Source organism: Mobula hypostoma, chromosome 3 (assembly GCF_963921235.1).
Source record: "Mobula hypostoma chromosome 3, sMobHyp1.1, whole genome shotgun sequence".
Lineage (NCBI taxonomy): Eukaryota > Metazoa > Chordata > Chondrichthyes > Myliobatiformes > Myliobatidae > Mobula > Mobula hypostoma.
In genome coordinates, this window is record NC_086099.1 from 44,086,481 (window position 1) to 44,103,142 (window position 16,662).

The 16,662-nt window shown below is 42.0% G+C and overlaps 1 protein-coding gene across 2 annotated transcripts in view; it reads left to right on the forward strand.

The window, feature by feature from the left end:
* Positions 1-252: 252 nt before the first annotated feature.
* The window catches only part of setd9 (SET domain containing 9), a 34,351-nt gene continuing 17,941 nt past the window's right edge, over positions 253-16,662 (forward strand). The window contains exons 1-3 of one of the 2 annotated variants that reach the window (XM_063042951.1): positions 253-637; positions 10,503-10,824; positions 16,263-16,332. In XM_063042951.1, the coding sequence (XP_062899021.1) occupies positions 312-637; positions 10,503-10,824; positions 16,263-16,332 (718 nt within the window). In that variant the 5' untranslated portion in view covers positions 253-311. Of the gene's footprint in view, positions 638-10,502; positions 10,859-16,262; positions 16,333-16,662 lie in introns of both variants that reach the window. The other variant, XM_063042953.1, reaches the window with a different exon arrangement.

The following is a 16,662-nucleotide window of genomic DNA, read 5'->3' on the forward strand; positions in this document are numbered from 1 at the left end:
TGAAGTCTATACTTGGTGGCTTTGCCCCTCCATATACCTAACCAAATGCTTCTTAAATAATACTGTTCCTGTGGTCATCTGGCAGCTCATTCCATATACTCACCACCCTCTGTGTGGGAAAAGTTCTCACCTAGGTCCCTTTTAAATCTTTCCCCTCACACCCAGTCTATGAAAGTGCGAGGGTTGGGAGGATGGGAGCATAAATGGAGGGATGTGGGTGTGTTGGGGGCTGTTGAGAGGTGGAGGGTGTAGGAGAAAAAGAGGAGCAGGAAGAGGGGTGTAGGGGAATGTGAAGAGGGGGCAAAAGGGAAATGAGAATGAAAGGTGCGGGGGAGGGGATGATTACTGACGAGGGGACTGGGGAGAGGTTAAATAGCAGCTGCGGTGAAAGGGAAAGTTCAGATAGAGGGCTGGGTGAGCGAAGAGGGAGTGTGAGCGGTCCCGAGAAGGGCGGCCCGAAGCCGGGCAGACGGAACTGCACTCCGGTGCGGACTCGAACTTCGGCTCGGCCGGGACGGGCCGGGCTGGACTGTGGCTGCCGTTTCTCCGCGATGCTGCAGCGGCTCCTCTCCGTCTGGAAGCGCTACAAGTACCGGCTGGTGCCCTGGATCGCGCTGAACCTGGGCAGAAACGCCAGGTAAGTAGGCGGCTGCCCGCAAACAGCCGGATCTTAATCCGGGCCGCGGGGAAACGGCGGACGAGCGGGCGGTGACTGTGCCAGCAGCGACCTGCGCGTTTAAAGGCCAGACCATGGAGTAGAAACAATTAAAACATTGTCTAAAAGCAGCAATGCAGATTGTAATAAAATGCAATATATGTGCAACAACTTTTATAAAGTACTATATATATCCAAATTAAATTAGCGTTAAATGTTGCATTTATTAACATATAATTAGTAAGGCTATTCCGAAGTTCTGCAGCAATGAAATGCATTTGAAACATCGATTCTAGATTCTAACATGGCAGCCATGCTAGAAAGAAGAGGAGATGCGTGTCTCAAACCAAAGAAATTTTGGTCTCGGCCTGAAACGTCGACTGCGCCTCTTCCTATAGATGCTGCCTGGCCTGCTGCGTTCACCAGCAATTTTGATGTGTGTTGCTTGAATTTCCAGCATCTGCAGAATTCCTGTTGTTTGCGTTTAAATTTTGTCTCTGCTGGGTTGTGAAGGCGGCGTTGCGTGAGCGCTTTACATAGGTCAGGGGTGGCCAAACTTTTACGTTCTGTGCGTCAATTTTTTAACGCACGAGTTCAGATGCTCCATACAACTCTTGTACCCCCAATTCAATTCTTGTAAAAATATGTTAATATAGACATATTTAGCATTTTACATGATATATTGATTTGATATAAAGACAAGATAAACATTACTTACCTTAATAAGACTTTTGAGTCTGTTTTGATTTTGCCAAGCTTTTAATGTGTGGAGTCAAATTAGTTACTGAGAGCAGCAGAGAATTCTTCAAATTTGAATCAGTCAATTGTGACCTCATTTTGTTTTTAATCAATTTCATGGCTGAAAATGCTTGTTCACATCTGTACGTCGTTCCGAAACGACAGATATATCTGGGCACATTTTCGTAGTTCTGGAAAATGTTTGCCAGAAATTAATCATGTCAGAAGCATTTGGGACTGAGGAAAGCTCACCAAATTTCATGTTCAATAACGAATTTGTTTTCAAGTCAATAAGTTCCATTTGTATCTTCATGATTTTTTTTGTTCACTAAGTGAAAATGGGTTTACAAATGCAAGTATGCAGTCCACTTCTTTAGCAAAATCACGAAAACGACTTTTAAATGACTCTTGCAATAACCTGATTTTTTTCAATGTATTTTGTAAAATTGCCATCATCTTCAGTACATTCAGTCTGCTCTTTTAATTGCGGAATCTGGCTCAAATCCTCATTTCTAACTGCGAGGTGAACAGTTTTAACTTCATCTTTAATGCATTGATATAATTTACTAAGCTAGGAAACAATTTGTTCTTGCCCTGGAGTTTCAAAATTAGATCTTTGAGATGGCTAGTAACATCACCTAAAAATGCTAAATCAAATAGCTAATTGTTATCACATAAAAGAGCTCTTTCCTCAGGCAGCTCATTTTTTTCTTCTAGAAAATTATGAACAATATTTTTCAGTTTCCAAAACCTACTCAGAACCTGGCCTTTAGAAAGCCAGTGCAGTTCACAATAAAGGACAAGATCGCCATATTCCAAATCTAACATTTCACAATATTCTCTGAATTTTCGTCTGTTTAATCCTTTTGCTCTAATTTTATTCACGCATTTCACAACCAGTAACATAACATGCTGCAAATTTAAAGTTTTTCCACACAGTGACTCTTGGTGTATAATGCAGTGATATTTTAGTAGAGGACGACCTAAAAAGTTTTCAAGCAAAGTTGTACTCCTAGTGGCTTTACCTATCATTGATGGCACTCCATCAATACAAACACCGATAAGTTTACTAGAATTTAGTTGTAGATTTTCTAGGCATGATTTTACTTTGTGAAATATGTTTGATCCTCTTTGTTTTTCCATGAAGCGACTCAAGACCGATAAGTTCTTCAAAGACGCTAAAATTATCATCAGTTCCTCTTATAAAAATGCTTAACTGGGCTACATCACATATGTCAGTAGATTCGTCCAAAGCTAAAGAAAAGAAAGTACAAGCAAGGACAAGGTCTTTCAGTTGCTCAGATACATCGTGACAGAGTTCTTCGGTGCGTCTCGTAACTGTTTGCTTTGACAGAGCAATTTCGTTTACTTTCCTTTCAATATTTTTATCGCCAAGACATCTTGCAAATATTTGGAGGCAAGGCTTAACAATTTTTTTCTCCATCGAAGAAAGTCTTCCATTTTTTGGCCAACGCTAAAGCAATTTTGTAGGACGCTTCTATTATTGCCAAACTTTCACAACTTCTTTTAACAAATATATTTTGTCTTCTTTTGATTTATTCCTTTTTCTTAATCACATATTCTTTCCATAACTCAAACCCAAGCACTAGCTTCAGTTTTCCTTCTATTTCAGTCTGATGTTGTGTTTTATAGTGTCTATTAAGATCATGTCTTCCATTATGTGAGAAGGTGTTTTCACAAACAATGCGCAACGGTTTTCCTGACATACCCCCTATAAATAAGAACTCATTTTCCCACTGTTCATTGAATTCATGCTTACTATCACTTTCTGCTTGTCTTTTGCACTGTGATGGGTAACTGAATGTAAAAACAAGGCTTAATTTTCGAAAAAGTACAAAACTGCAAATGTTCACAAAGGCCGAACAAAGCACAACTCCATAACGCACGAGTGTCAAGAACAAGAGATGAAGAGTCCTTGAAAGTGAGTCTTTTGGTTGTGGTAACAGTTCAGTGATGGCGCAAGTGAAGTTAGAGTACAGCACACAAACCAGCTCTTCAGCCTTCTAGTTCATGCCAAACCATTTAAAGTGCGAGTCCCAACAACTTGCACACTGACCATTGCCATCCATATCTCTGCTATCTGTGTATCCATTCAAACGTCTCTTAAACTTTGAAATTGAGCTAGCATGCACCACTTTCGCTGGCAGCTCATTCCATATTCTCATGACCCTCTGAGTGAAGAAGTTTCCCCTTGTGTTCCCATTAAACTTTTCACCTTTAACCCATGACCTCTAGTTGTAGTCCCACCCAGCCTCGGTGAAAAAGCCTGCTTGCATTACCCTACCTGTACCCCTCACAATTTTGTATCCCTCTGTCAAATCTGCCCTCAATCTTCTATGTTTCAAGGATCAGCCTAACCTGTTGAATCTTTCCTTATAACTCGTGTCCTGCAGTCCCGGCAACATCCTTATAAATTTTCTCTGTACACTTTCAACCATATTTACATCTTTCCTGTAGGTAGGTGACCAAAACTGCACACAACACTCTAAATTAGGTCTTATCTAACTTCAACATAACATCCCATCTCCTGTACTCAGTACTTCGATTTATGGAAGCCAATGTGCCAAAAGCTTTCTTTACGACACTGAAAATGAATATCAGGTTTGTATGTGGTGAGACGTATGTACTCTGATGATAAAATTTACTTTGAACTTTGATCCCCGCGGCACTCCACTAGTCCCAGTCACCAGTCAGAGAGGCAACCATCTACTACCACTTTCTAGCTTCTCTCACAAAGTCAATGTCTAACCCAATTTACTACCTGATCTTGAATACCAAGCAACTGAACGTTTGTGACCAAATCCCATGTGTGACCTTGTCAAATGCCTTCCATGTGTACCATACCTGCTGCCTTGCCTTCATCCAACATTCCTAGTAACTTCCTCAAAAAACTCTATAAGATTGGTTAGTCATGACCTACCACACACAAAGTCAAGCTGACTATCGCTAATCAATCCTGTCTATTCAAATAGTCATATATCCGGTCTCTAAGAATACCTTCCAATAACTTCCCCACTACAGACTTCCAGCTCACTGGCCTACTATTTCCTGGTTTATTTTTAGAGCCTCTTCTTCCACAGTGGAAAACATTAGCTATTTTTCAATCCTCTGGTACCTCACCTCTCACTAAGGATGGTTTAAATATCTCTGCTAGGGCCCCTGCACTTGCCTCCCACAGGGTCAGAGGAATTTACCTTAAGACAGCAAAGATAATCTCCTCTGTAATCTCTATAGGGTCCATGTCCTTGCTGCTGCTTTGCCTCACTTCTAAAGACTCTGTGTCACTATCCCCAGTAAATACAGATTCAAAAAAAGTCCATTTATTATCTCCCCCATCTCTTTTGGCTCCACGCATAGATTACCATTCCAATCTTTCAAAGAACCAATTTTATCCCTTGCAGTCCTTTTGCTCTTAACATATCTGTAGAACCCCTTGGGATTCCCCTTCACCATGTCTGCTAGGGCAACCTCATATCTTCTTTCAGCTGTCCTGAATTCTTTCTTAGGTGCTCTCTTATACTCCTTAACATCATTTGTTCCTACCTGCCTATACCTGCTATACATTTCCTTTTTTTTTACCAGGGCCTCAATATCTCTTGAAAATCAAGGTTCTATAAACCTGTTATCTTTGCCTTTTATTCGGATGGGCACATACAAGTGTTGTATTCTCAAAACTTCTCTTTTGAAGGCCTCATGTTTACAAAGTACATCTTTGCTTGCCCCAATCCACACTTGCCAGATCCTTTCTGATCCAATCAAAACTGGCCTTTCTCCAATTTAGAATTGCAGCCTGTGGCCCACACCTTGAAGCTAAAGGCATTATAATCACTAGGTGCAAGGTGTTCTCCGACACAAAATTCTGTCTTCAGCCCAGTCACATTCTCTAATAGCAGATCAAGTATCACATACTTTCTCACTGGGACTTCTACGTACTGGTTAAGGAAACTGTCCTGAACACAGTCCCTGTCAATATATGGAAAGTTGAAATCACATGCTGTAACGGGAGCCTGACCTGGGTGGTGAGGGACCCTGATGATGGATGCTGCCTTGCTGAGACAGTGATCTGTCTAAATGTGCTCAATGGTTTGGAGGGCTTTGCCTGTGATGGACTGGGCAGCATCCACTACTTTTGGGCCACTTTTTTGAATTTCGGCTGTATCCACATGATGGTACAATTGTGTTACAACCCCAAAGGGGAATTCTTTTCTTCACTTGAGCAAGTTAGAGAGCACAGTATCATTGGATATTACCCACCAACAAGTTATTTACTATCCTAGTTGTTTGCTATTTATTTATTCCACATTTTATTTCTCCTACAAATTAGTAATCTCACTTGGTCCACACCGTGCTCTAATAGCCACCTTCTTTCCTTTTAATAATCTCTTTCAAGTTTTACTCACAGTTTGTTCATTTGCTTGTATCAGCAGAGACAGATCTTTTAAAATCATTCTGTAGTATGAATAAAGAAGTGTGATGTCTCCATAGGATTGCATATGACCATGGGTATCCCTGAGTACACATGCACAATCTGAGAGGACCCTCTCTCCATGCTGATAATATCTGCCCCAGACTGACAGTTTATTCTGTCATACCTCATTGAACATCTGCTGAAAATTTAAATGCGCTGCTTCCATTGGTTCTTATTTCAGAAGTATGTATAAATGATAATTTCATGTGCCCTTGAAGTGGCTCTTTTAATTCACACCGATAAGTCCTGACAGTAACAAACATACACCAATGTAACTGGAGAGACTGCATAACCCTTAACCTTGTTAATATAAACACATGTCGTTTAAGGTAAATCAGTTATCATGGCCTTGTGTTTGAAGTTGAGGTGAGGCTGTGCAATTCCATTGAGTCATACAGCTCAAGATACCTTTTAAACCTTTTTAGAAATGTGAAATGCTGGAAATACCTAGCAGGTGAGGCCATATCTGTGGGGGAAGGATCAGATCACCATTTTCATTTTTATTTTAGACTTTTGTCATATGCAGATTTTATTGACTTTCAAATCCATTATGAAGGATTATCGGATTAATCTCACTCATTTTTTTTTCCTTCAGGTGTCTCTTTTCCATGTTGTCGAATCTGGTTTCATCCTATTTCCAGATAGTGCATTACACGTCGCAACCTGCTGAGCAAGTCACGTTTTACCTTGCATCCTATTGTCAGTCACGCTTAAATCAATGTCATTGGTATCTGATCCCTCTCACACTGGAAGCAGTTTATTTTTATTGTTTTTCTATTAAAACTGTTCATGATCTTGAGAACCTCTATCAACTGTGTTCATAACCTACTTGGTGGCTCCGGTTCTCCCATACAACTGGTCCCTGATCCTTGCTGTCATTCTGGTGAACTCTTCCTGCATCCTCTCCAAAGCCTGGTACTCTTTCTTAACTGACCACATAACTGAACACAGTCCGTGTTCTTTAACTTCCCTAGTCTCTCGTTATCTATTTATTATTTAGAGGTACAGCGTGGAACATGATCTTCCCGTCCTTCAGCCGGACTGCACAGCAGTCCACTGATTTTTAACCCCAGCCTAATCACGACACCATCTACAATGACCTATTAACCTACTAACCGGTAGGTTTTGGGACTGTGGGAGGAAACCCATGCGCGCACAGGAATAAACGTACAAACCTGCTTACAGAGGATGCCGGTAATTGAACTCTGATGCCCCGAACTGTAGTAGTGTTGCGCTAACCACTGTTCCATAAGTTCTATGATTTATAAAATCAAGAACTACATGTGCTTGACAGACTTCTAAAGTTAAATAAAACAGTACAGACCCTTTGGCCCACAATATTGAACTGACCTTCATGATCAGTCCAACCTTTCCCTCCTGCTTAGTCCTCCATTTTTCTTTCATCCATGTACCAACCCAGAAGACTCTTAAATGTCCCTAGTATATCTGCCGTTATCACCACCCTCAAAGTGCGTTCCATGCGCTTGTCACTTGGTGGGGAAGGAAAAACAAACTACCTCTGAATGATAATGTAAAACGTTAACTGTTTATTCATTTCCATTGATGCTTCCCGGCCTGCTGAGTTCCTCCACCATTTTGTGTATGTGTGTCTTTCGATCTCCAACATCTGCAGACTTCCTCTTGTTTATGATTAACTACCTCTGATATCCTCCTATACTTTTCTCAAATCACCTTAAAAGTATGTCTGTTCATATTAGCCGTTCCTATCCTGGAGAAAAGGAGCTTATTGTTCATTCTATCTATGCCTTTTATCATCTTAGTTAGTTAGTTAAGCCCTACACCCATACTGGGGCATGGGCCCCCGACAGTCGCTCGCTGGCCCTCTGTACTGGGCCAGAAGATTGGCTAACTTACAGGAAGCAAGGAGTGGGAATGAAGGGGCCTTTTCTTGCTGGTGACTAGTGGTGTACCGCAGCGGTCGATATTGGGACTGCTTCTTTTCACATTATATGCAAATGATTTAGATGATGGAATTGATGGCTTTGTGGCCAAGTTCATGGATGATATGAAGGTAGGTGGAGAGGTAAGTAGTGTTGAGGAAGCAGGGAATCTGCAGGACTTGGACAAATTGGGAGAATGGGCAAAGAAGTGGCAGATGGAGTATAGTGTAGGGAAGTGCATGGTTATACACTTTGGTAGAAGGAATAAAGGTGTAGTCTGGTTTCTAAATGGGGAGAAAATTCAAAAACCAGATGTACAAAAGAACTTGGGAGTCCTTGTGCATGATTCCCTAAAGATTAACTTGTAGGTTGAGTCAATGGTAAGGAAGACAAATCCAATATTAGAATTTATTTTGAGAGGACTAGAAACAAGGCAAGGATACAATGCTGAGGCCTTATAAGGCATTGGTCAGACTGCACTTGGAGTATTATGAGCCGTTTAGGGCCTCTTATCTAAGAAAAAAATGTGCAGCCATTGGAGAGGGTCCAGGGGTGGTTCACAAGAATGATTCTGGGAATGAAAAGGTTAATGTACGAGGGGTGTTTGAGGGTTTTGTGTCTGTACTTACTAGAGTTTAGAAGAATGAGAGGGATTTCATTGAAACCTATTGAATATTGAAAGGCCTAGACAGAGTGGATGTAGTGAGGGAGCCTAAGACCAGTGGGCACAGCCTCAGAATAAAGGAATGTCCATTTAGAACAGGGATGAGGAGGAATTTCTTGTGCAATTCATTGCCATGAACAGCCATGGAATCCAAGTGATGAAGTATACTTAAAGTGGAGGTTGATAGGTTCGTGATTAGTCAAGGCATCAAAGGTGATGGAGGAGAAGGCAACAGAAAGGGGTTAAGAGGGTTAATAAATCAGTCATGGTGGATTAGCGATATAGACTTGATGGACTGAATAGCCGAATACTGTTCCTTGCCTTTCAAGTTGTCCCCTGGTGTAGCCTTTTTTGTGTCAGTTTCAAAGTTGTGTCGCCTCTCTTCCACTTTCCCTGGAGATTCCATGTTAGTGCTTTACATTCGTACATGATCGTTACATTCCATGTTCCAATGGTGGCAGTGCTGGATGGTACATAAGAAATAGGAGCAGGAGTCGGCCGTCCATCCTGTCGAGCCTGCTCCGCTATTCAATAAGATTATGGCTGATCTGGCCATAGACTCATCTCCCCCTACCTGGCTTTTCCCCATAACCCATAATTCCCCTACTATGCGAAAATCTATTCAACCTTGTCTTAAATATATTTACTGAGGTAGCCTCCATTGCTTCAATGGACAGAGAATTGCACAGATTCGCCACTCTGAGAAAAGTAGTTCCTCATCATCTCTGTCCTAAGTCTACTCCCTGAATCTTGAGGCTATGTCCCCTAGTTTTAGTCTCATTTACCAGTGGAAACAACTTTTCTGCCTCTATCTTTTATGTTTCGATAAGTTCTCCTCTCATTCTTCTGAATTCCAGCAAGTACAGTCCCAGGTGACCCAATCTCTCCTCATGGTCTAACCCCCTCATCTCTGGAATCAACCTGGTGAACCTCCTCTGCACCGCCTCCAAAGCCAGTATATCCTTCCTCAAGTAAGGAGACCAGAACTGCACACAGTACTCCAGGTGCGGCCTCATCGGTACCCTGTACAGTTGCAGCATAACCTCTCCGCTCTTAAATTCAATCCCTGTAGCAATGAAGGCCAACGTTCCATTTGCCTTCTTGATAGCCTGCTGCACCTGCAAACCAACCTTTTGTGATTCATGCAAGAAGGTGTGGTTTTCACAGATACAGCTTTCACCCCTCGACTTCATATGTCTTCTAGATGAAGATCCTTCCTCTCCTAGAGATGAGGTCTTTGGAGCTTCTGTTGACGTTTTTGTTAGCAGACTCTCCTCTTGCATCTGGACTTGGGACCATCGTCTTATACACCTCTATCAGGTCTCCTCTTTCATTCCAAAGAGAAAAGCCCTAGCTCACTGAACCTCTCCTCATACGACATAATCTCTAATCCAGGCAGCATTCTGGTCAATCTCCTCTGCACCCTCTCTAAAGTTTCTACTTCCTTCCACACTTGAACAACACTCCAAGAGTGGGCTAACCAAAGTTTTCGAGAGCTGCAACATTACTTTGCCACTCTTGAACTTCATGCACTAATGAAGGTCAAGATACCACACACCTTCTTAACACCCTATCAACTTGCATTATCCGGATATGTTATTCAAATGTGTCTGAAGATTTTTCTTTTACACCCCAGGTCCCTCTGTTGAAAGCAGCAGCAAGAATGAAGGGTGCAGGATATCATTTGTGACATCGATCATTCTGGTCATCGTGCTGTGGAGGGGCAAGTGCAAAGATTGGACTGAAAGCTCACTAATTGGGAAATTATAGCCAATTACAGCCAAAATTAGTGAAATAAATATAATCACTGATCTTTAATCGTATATGCATAATGGTCCAACCAAATTTAATTTCATTTGTAGAATTTTGTTCTGGGAGCTTAACAGTTCCAGCTATAAGGATTCAGGGAGGTACCATTCTTAATTTGTAGATTGTACCTATAAGAAATGACAAGGATTGAGGGAATCTGAGTTTGTCAAATCATTCCCTTCCTGAGGTTTAATAGTGTATGGTATTCCTAAAGAATACAAGTAATCTTCTTACTTTTCATTACAGGACAATACGATTTGTTCCAGAAACATCTTTGGATAAAATTATTTCTGACTCTGCGATTGAGGACTCATTACAGAAGTTGTTTTGTGCCTTGCTCAGAGGAGATTTGAGCAATCAAACTGAGTTTCTTAATATGCTGCCAGAAAGTATTCAATCAAAGTACATGGATATATTAACTCATTTTCAATCTGTTAAAGAAACTGAAGGAAATCATATGGATTTTAACCCTGAAGGGGCAATGTTTGAAACATTTGGATTCATTATAAGAAGAGCAACAAGTTCACTTTCGTCTGCAGGAAGAGGGGTGTTTGTTACAACAGGAAAGGTGCCAAAAGGAACTCTTGTTTGCATGTATCCTGGTACTGTAGTCATTTTACATTTTCTTTTCAGTTTGATGAAATTTCTGTTGTAGTGTGATCTCTGATTTTTGCTCTGTAAACTGGAGTTGTAATGGGTAGACAACTTAAGAAATCACCTATGATCGTTGCTAAGGGCATGATCTTTCATTGCTCATTCCTCCATTCCTTTCACTTTGTACAGCGTGGAACAGGCCCTTCTGGCACAATGAGCCGGATAGCCCTGCAACCCAACTATTTAAAACTAGCCTAATCACAGGACAATTGACAATGACCAATTAACCTACTAACTGGTAAGGCTTTGAACTGTGGGATTGCACTTACTTCTGCCCCTTGTAATCTCTATTTTACTCAATTCTCCCTCCCATTCTCATTTTGCATCTCATCTTCTCCTGACTTCGCACTCTTCCCTTGTCTCTCCACTCTGTTCCTATGGTTACCACTGTCCTTTCTCTATCAAATTTCTTCCTAACACCCTATTTGCCCTCTTTTCCTACTCCTTTATCCTTCAGCCACTCTTGATCACTTCATCTTCTTTCCATACTAATGTTCTTTCTCAATTGAAGGGTTTGAAGTCCAAAATGTAACTAATGTTGGAAGAGGGCGTACTTCCTTCAGTAGCTGGTTCAGACCAGCCACTGCTGGTTTGAGAAGGTAGACCAGGATTTTGAAACTGGTCAGCAGTGGGAGTTGGGAGTTCTTGTGCGTCAATTGCAAAAGGTTGGCTTGCAGGTGCAACAGGTTCTCAAGAGGAAAATGGAATGTTGACCTTCATTGCTAGAGGGATTGAATTTCAGATCGGGGAGGTTATGCTGCAGTTGTTAGGGTACTGGTGAGGCCACATCTCAGATACTGCGTGCAGTTCTGGTCTCCTTATTTGAGAAAAGATATACTGGCCTTACAGGTGGTGTAGAGTGTCTTCACCCCGGGCTGATTCTAGAGAACAAGGGCGTTCACACGTGAGGAGAGATCGAGTCACCTGGGACTACACTTGCTGGAATTCAGAAGAATGAGAGGTGATCTAGAAACACTTAAAACTATGAGAGGGATAGTAGGGGCTTTCTACTGGTAAGCGAGACTGGAACTGAGTGATATGGCCTCAAGATTTGGAGAAATAGATTTAGAATACAGATGAGGAGAGACTGCTTTTCCCAGAAAGTAGTGAATCTATGGAATTCTCTGCCCGGGTAAGCAGTAGATGCTGCCTCATAAAAATATATTTGAGACATAGTTAGATAGATTTTGACAAAGCAGGGGAATTAAGAGTTATGAGGGAAAGGCAGGCAGACGAAGTTAGGTCCATAGCCAGATCAGCCACGAATCTTATTAAATGGCGGAGCAGGCTCGACAGGCCAGATGGCCAACTCCTGCTCCTATTTCTTGTGCTCTTATGAGGTGATGGAGTTGTGGGGCTGTTACTAATATTGGTGAACTGTGCTGGTTTCCAGCCTCAAAAGGTCTAATATATATGTGGATGGGGGTAGGGATAAAAGTTACTGATCACCTGAAGCCCACACAAGGGTGGCTGCCCAATGAAACATTTCCAGCAATTATTATGGGTGACAATGGGCCACGAGAATATAAGGCAACAAGAAGCCTGTTGGTAAACAGAGCTCAAATGGTATTGGGGGCAAAGCACAAAAGTGGTTTTGGAATCTCTGGAATGCGAGAGGTTGTAAAATCGTAATATGGCTACTGGGGAGCGCTGTGGCAAAGACGTAGCATGTCTGAAGTGAAGCATTGCAGACAGTAGTATGTCCAAGATGAATGCTTATCTCCAATGTATATTTGAGCTAACGCTTGCATCAGGATGAGCCTCCATATCCAGCACATCGTTCTCCATAGCTTCCCCCAATGGGGTCCTACCACTGAGCACATCATTCCCTCCACCCTCCTCTCCGCTTCTCACAGGGATCACTCTCTTTTTGATTCCCTTGTCCGCTCATCCCTTCTCAGTGATCTTCCTCCTGGCACTTATCCCTGCAAGTGGGACTAGTGCTACACCTCCTCCCTGACCGCCATTCAGGGCCCCAAGCAGTTCTTCCAGGTGAGGTGACACTTAACCTGCAAGTCCGACAGGGTCATGTGCTGTGTCCGGTGCGCTCTGGTGCACCTTCCTCTACGTTGGTGAGACCCGATACAGATTGGGGGACTGCTTTGTTGAGCACTCTCGCTCTGTCTTCCACAGGATCTCCCAGTGGCTACTCATTTCAATTTGACTTGCCGTTCCCATTCTGACATGTCTATCCTTGGCCCCTTTACTGCCGTGATGAATCCATATGCAGGTTGGAGGAGCAACACCTCATATTCCACATGGGTAGCCTCCAATTTGATGTCATGAACATTGAGTTCTCTAATGTTTGGTCATTTCTGCCCCTCTCTCCTTCTCCCTTTTTTCCACTCTCCATTTTGGTTACCTTTTCAACCCTTCTCTTCACCTGCCCTGCACCTCTCTCCATTTCCCCTCCTCCTTCCATGGTCCTCTGTCCTCTCATATTAGATTCCTTCGCTTTAGCTATTTATCTCCTCCACCTATCCCCACCCACCCACCTTCCCGCTCACCTGATTTCATCTATTGCCAGCTTATATTCCTTCCCTTCCCACACCACCTTGTTCTCAAATTTTAAAGCGAATTTATTATCAGAGTACATATATGCCACCATATACAACCCTGAGATTCATCTTCCTATGAGCAATCACAGTAAATAGAAGAAACACAATAGAATCAATGAAAGACCACACCCATATTGGGGAAACAACAACAGATGTGGAGGGAAAAAAAACAACAAATCGTGCAAATAGGGAAAAAAAGATAAATGAAATAAATAATAATAATAAATAAGCAATAAATATAGAGGACAGGAGATGAAGAGTCCTTGAAAGTGAGTCCAGTTCGGTGGGCACAGTTAAATGATGGGGTGAGTAAAGTTGAGTGAAGATACCCCCTCTGGTTCAAGACCCTGAAGGCTGATGGGGTAATATCTGTTCCTGAATCTGGTGATGTGGGTCTTGAGGCTCTTGGATCTTCTTCCTGGTGGCAGCAACAAGAAGAGAGAATGGCCTAGATGGTGGGGGTCCCTGATGATAGATGCTGCTTTCCTCTGACAGCAATCCTTGTAGATGTGCTCAATGGTGGCAAGGGTGGTGAATTTGTGGAATTTGTGGCCATGTGCAGCTGTCGAGGCCAGGTCGTTGGGTGTATTTAAGGCACAGAGATTGATAGGTTCTTGATTGGACTTGGCATCAAAGTTTATGGGGAGAAGGCCGGAAACTGGGGTTGAGGAGGAGGGAAAAAAAAAGGATCAGCCATGATTGAATGGCGGAGCAGACTCAATGGGCCAGATGGCCTAATTCTACTCCTATGTGTTATAGTCTTTACCTGTGATGGACTAGGCCGAGTCCAATGCTTTTTGCAGGTTTTCCATTCAAGGGCATTGGTGTTCCATACCAATACTGGAATTTTGCAAAGTTCTGAGAAAGCAGAGGCACTGCCATGCTTTCTTCAGAATGGCTGGATTCAGGACAGATCCTCTGAAATGATAACACTGAAGAATATAAATTTGCTGATCCAATCCACTTCTGATTCACCCTCAATGACTGGTTCATGGACCTCTCGTTTCCTCCTCCTGAAGTCAATGATCATCCCTTGATCTTCCTGACATTGAGTGAGAGGTTGTTGTGGCACCACTCAGCCAGATTTTCAATCTCCCTCTTGTATGCTGATACATCACCACCTTTGATTTGGCCAACAACAGTGGGGTCATTGGCAAACTTAAATGTGACTTTGGAGCTGTGGTTAGCCTCACAGGCAGAAGTATAAAGTGAGTAGAGCAGGAGGGTAAGCACACAGCCTTGTGGTGCACTTCTGGAGGAGATGTTGTTGCCAATTCGAACTGACCGGGGTCGGCAAGTGAGGAAATCAAGGACCTAGTTGCACCAAGAGCTATAGTCAATGAAGAGCTTCCTGATGTATGCATCTTTGCTGTCCAGATGTTGCAGGATTGAATGAAGAGCCAATGAAATGGCATCTGCTGTTGACCTGTTGTGGCAGTAAGCAAATTGAAGTGGATCCAAGTTGCTTCTCAGGCAGGAGTTGATATTTTTCATCACCGACGCTTCACCACAGTGGATGTAATTGCTACTGGATGGCAGTCATTGAGGCAGGTCACCATATTCTTCTTGGGCACCAGTATAATCGAAGCTATATATTCTGGCTTCTGCCCCTTTCAGTCCCAGTGAAAGTTCTTGACCTAAGAGGTTGACTGTTTTTTTCCTTCCATAGATGCTCTCTGACTTGTGGAGTTCCTGCAGTGTTTTTTGCGTGTTGTTCAAGATTTCCAGCATCTGCTGAATCTCTTGCATGTATTAGAATACTGTTTGAATATTACTGGAGTGTACTAGTACTTCTGCATTGGAATGTCACACCTGATGGAGGATCGGACTCTGAGCCTAATGGGGGGCTTTTTCAGTAGGTGAAGATTTCTATCTGTTTCCAGATGGTAGCAGGCTTCCAGAGTTTTCTTTTAATAGAAAAGTGTATCCTCTACTGCCTCCCAGTGGAATGTTAAAGGCATTATGTTACCATTGCTGAACAGTAGTTACAAAGCTTGTTTCAGTCAATTACTTGGGCAGTTTTTTGCATTACAATTTATTAAAATAGATGCAGAGTAACATGTAGATAAATACTGTGACATTTAAGCGTTCCTATTTCCAAGTCTGACAGGAGTTTCCCCTCCATTTTGTGATTGGCTATAAAAACTTGCTTATTGAGTGTGAGGTGTGTATGCACATCTTTACTTTATTTTTGTACACCATTGTCCATATTTACCTCCTGCCAAAGGCAGATGTCATGATGAACATGTAGAGCACATGTTTAAAATAAACACATACTTGTGAATTATAACCCAGAAGTTCCAAATAATGAAGGCTATTGTGCACGAATTGTGTGAAACATTCTGAGTTTTGTTCACCTGTGGTGCTTGCTGATAAAGCATCAATATGGCAAATGCCAGCTTTTTTATCTACTGTATCTCAACAGGCTTTTGTGAGGTGTAGATTTAAAAATTTGAAATAATTTGTCTGGGAGTTGTATATTTTCAAGAAGTGAGGTGTGAATTCTGCTAATAAAAATAGTGGTCATTTCAATAAAGTAAAGTTATTTTGGATTTCAGTTACTATTATAAAATAGTTTTGCTACTGAAATTCAACTTCATAATTTTGATTATTCCAGTGCCTTTTTGGCCATTTTCCCAAATTGCTCCATTTACAAATGTGAATTGATCCAAAACTGCTGGCTCTGTCCCAACTTAGACCACGCTAATCATTATTAAAAACCTGTGCTTGTTGATCTACATTGGCTCCCAGCACTGCAACATCTCAGTTTTAAAATTCTCATCCTCGTTTTCAGATCGATTTCTGGCCTTGCTCCACCTTACCATTGCAACCTTCTTCAGGGTTCCTCCGCATCTGGTCTTTAGGTAACTTTCCATTTCAATCACTGTACCATTGGGACCATACTTTCTAGTGCCGTGACCAGTTTTCTTAAGCCCTGCTGTTGCTGGAGGACAGGTGTAGATTCATACTGTGGGTATTCTTCATCCCACATGACCACCAGATTCTTGACCATCAACATCCGCATTAAGCTTTGCACAGCGGATGCTTTCACAGTCTGTTTTCATGTTTCTCGCAAGATTATTCTCTTATTTTACTTTCTCCTTCCTTATAAATGTATATCTTCCCTTTGTAAATTTTGAAATGTTTCCATCGCTCTGACTTGTGTTCTCTTTGGAAAGAATATAGGCCTTTTT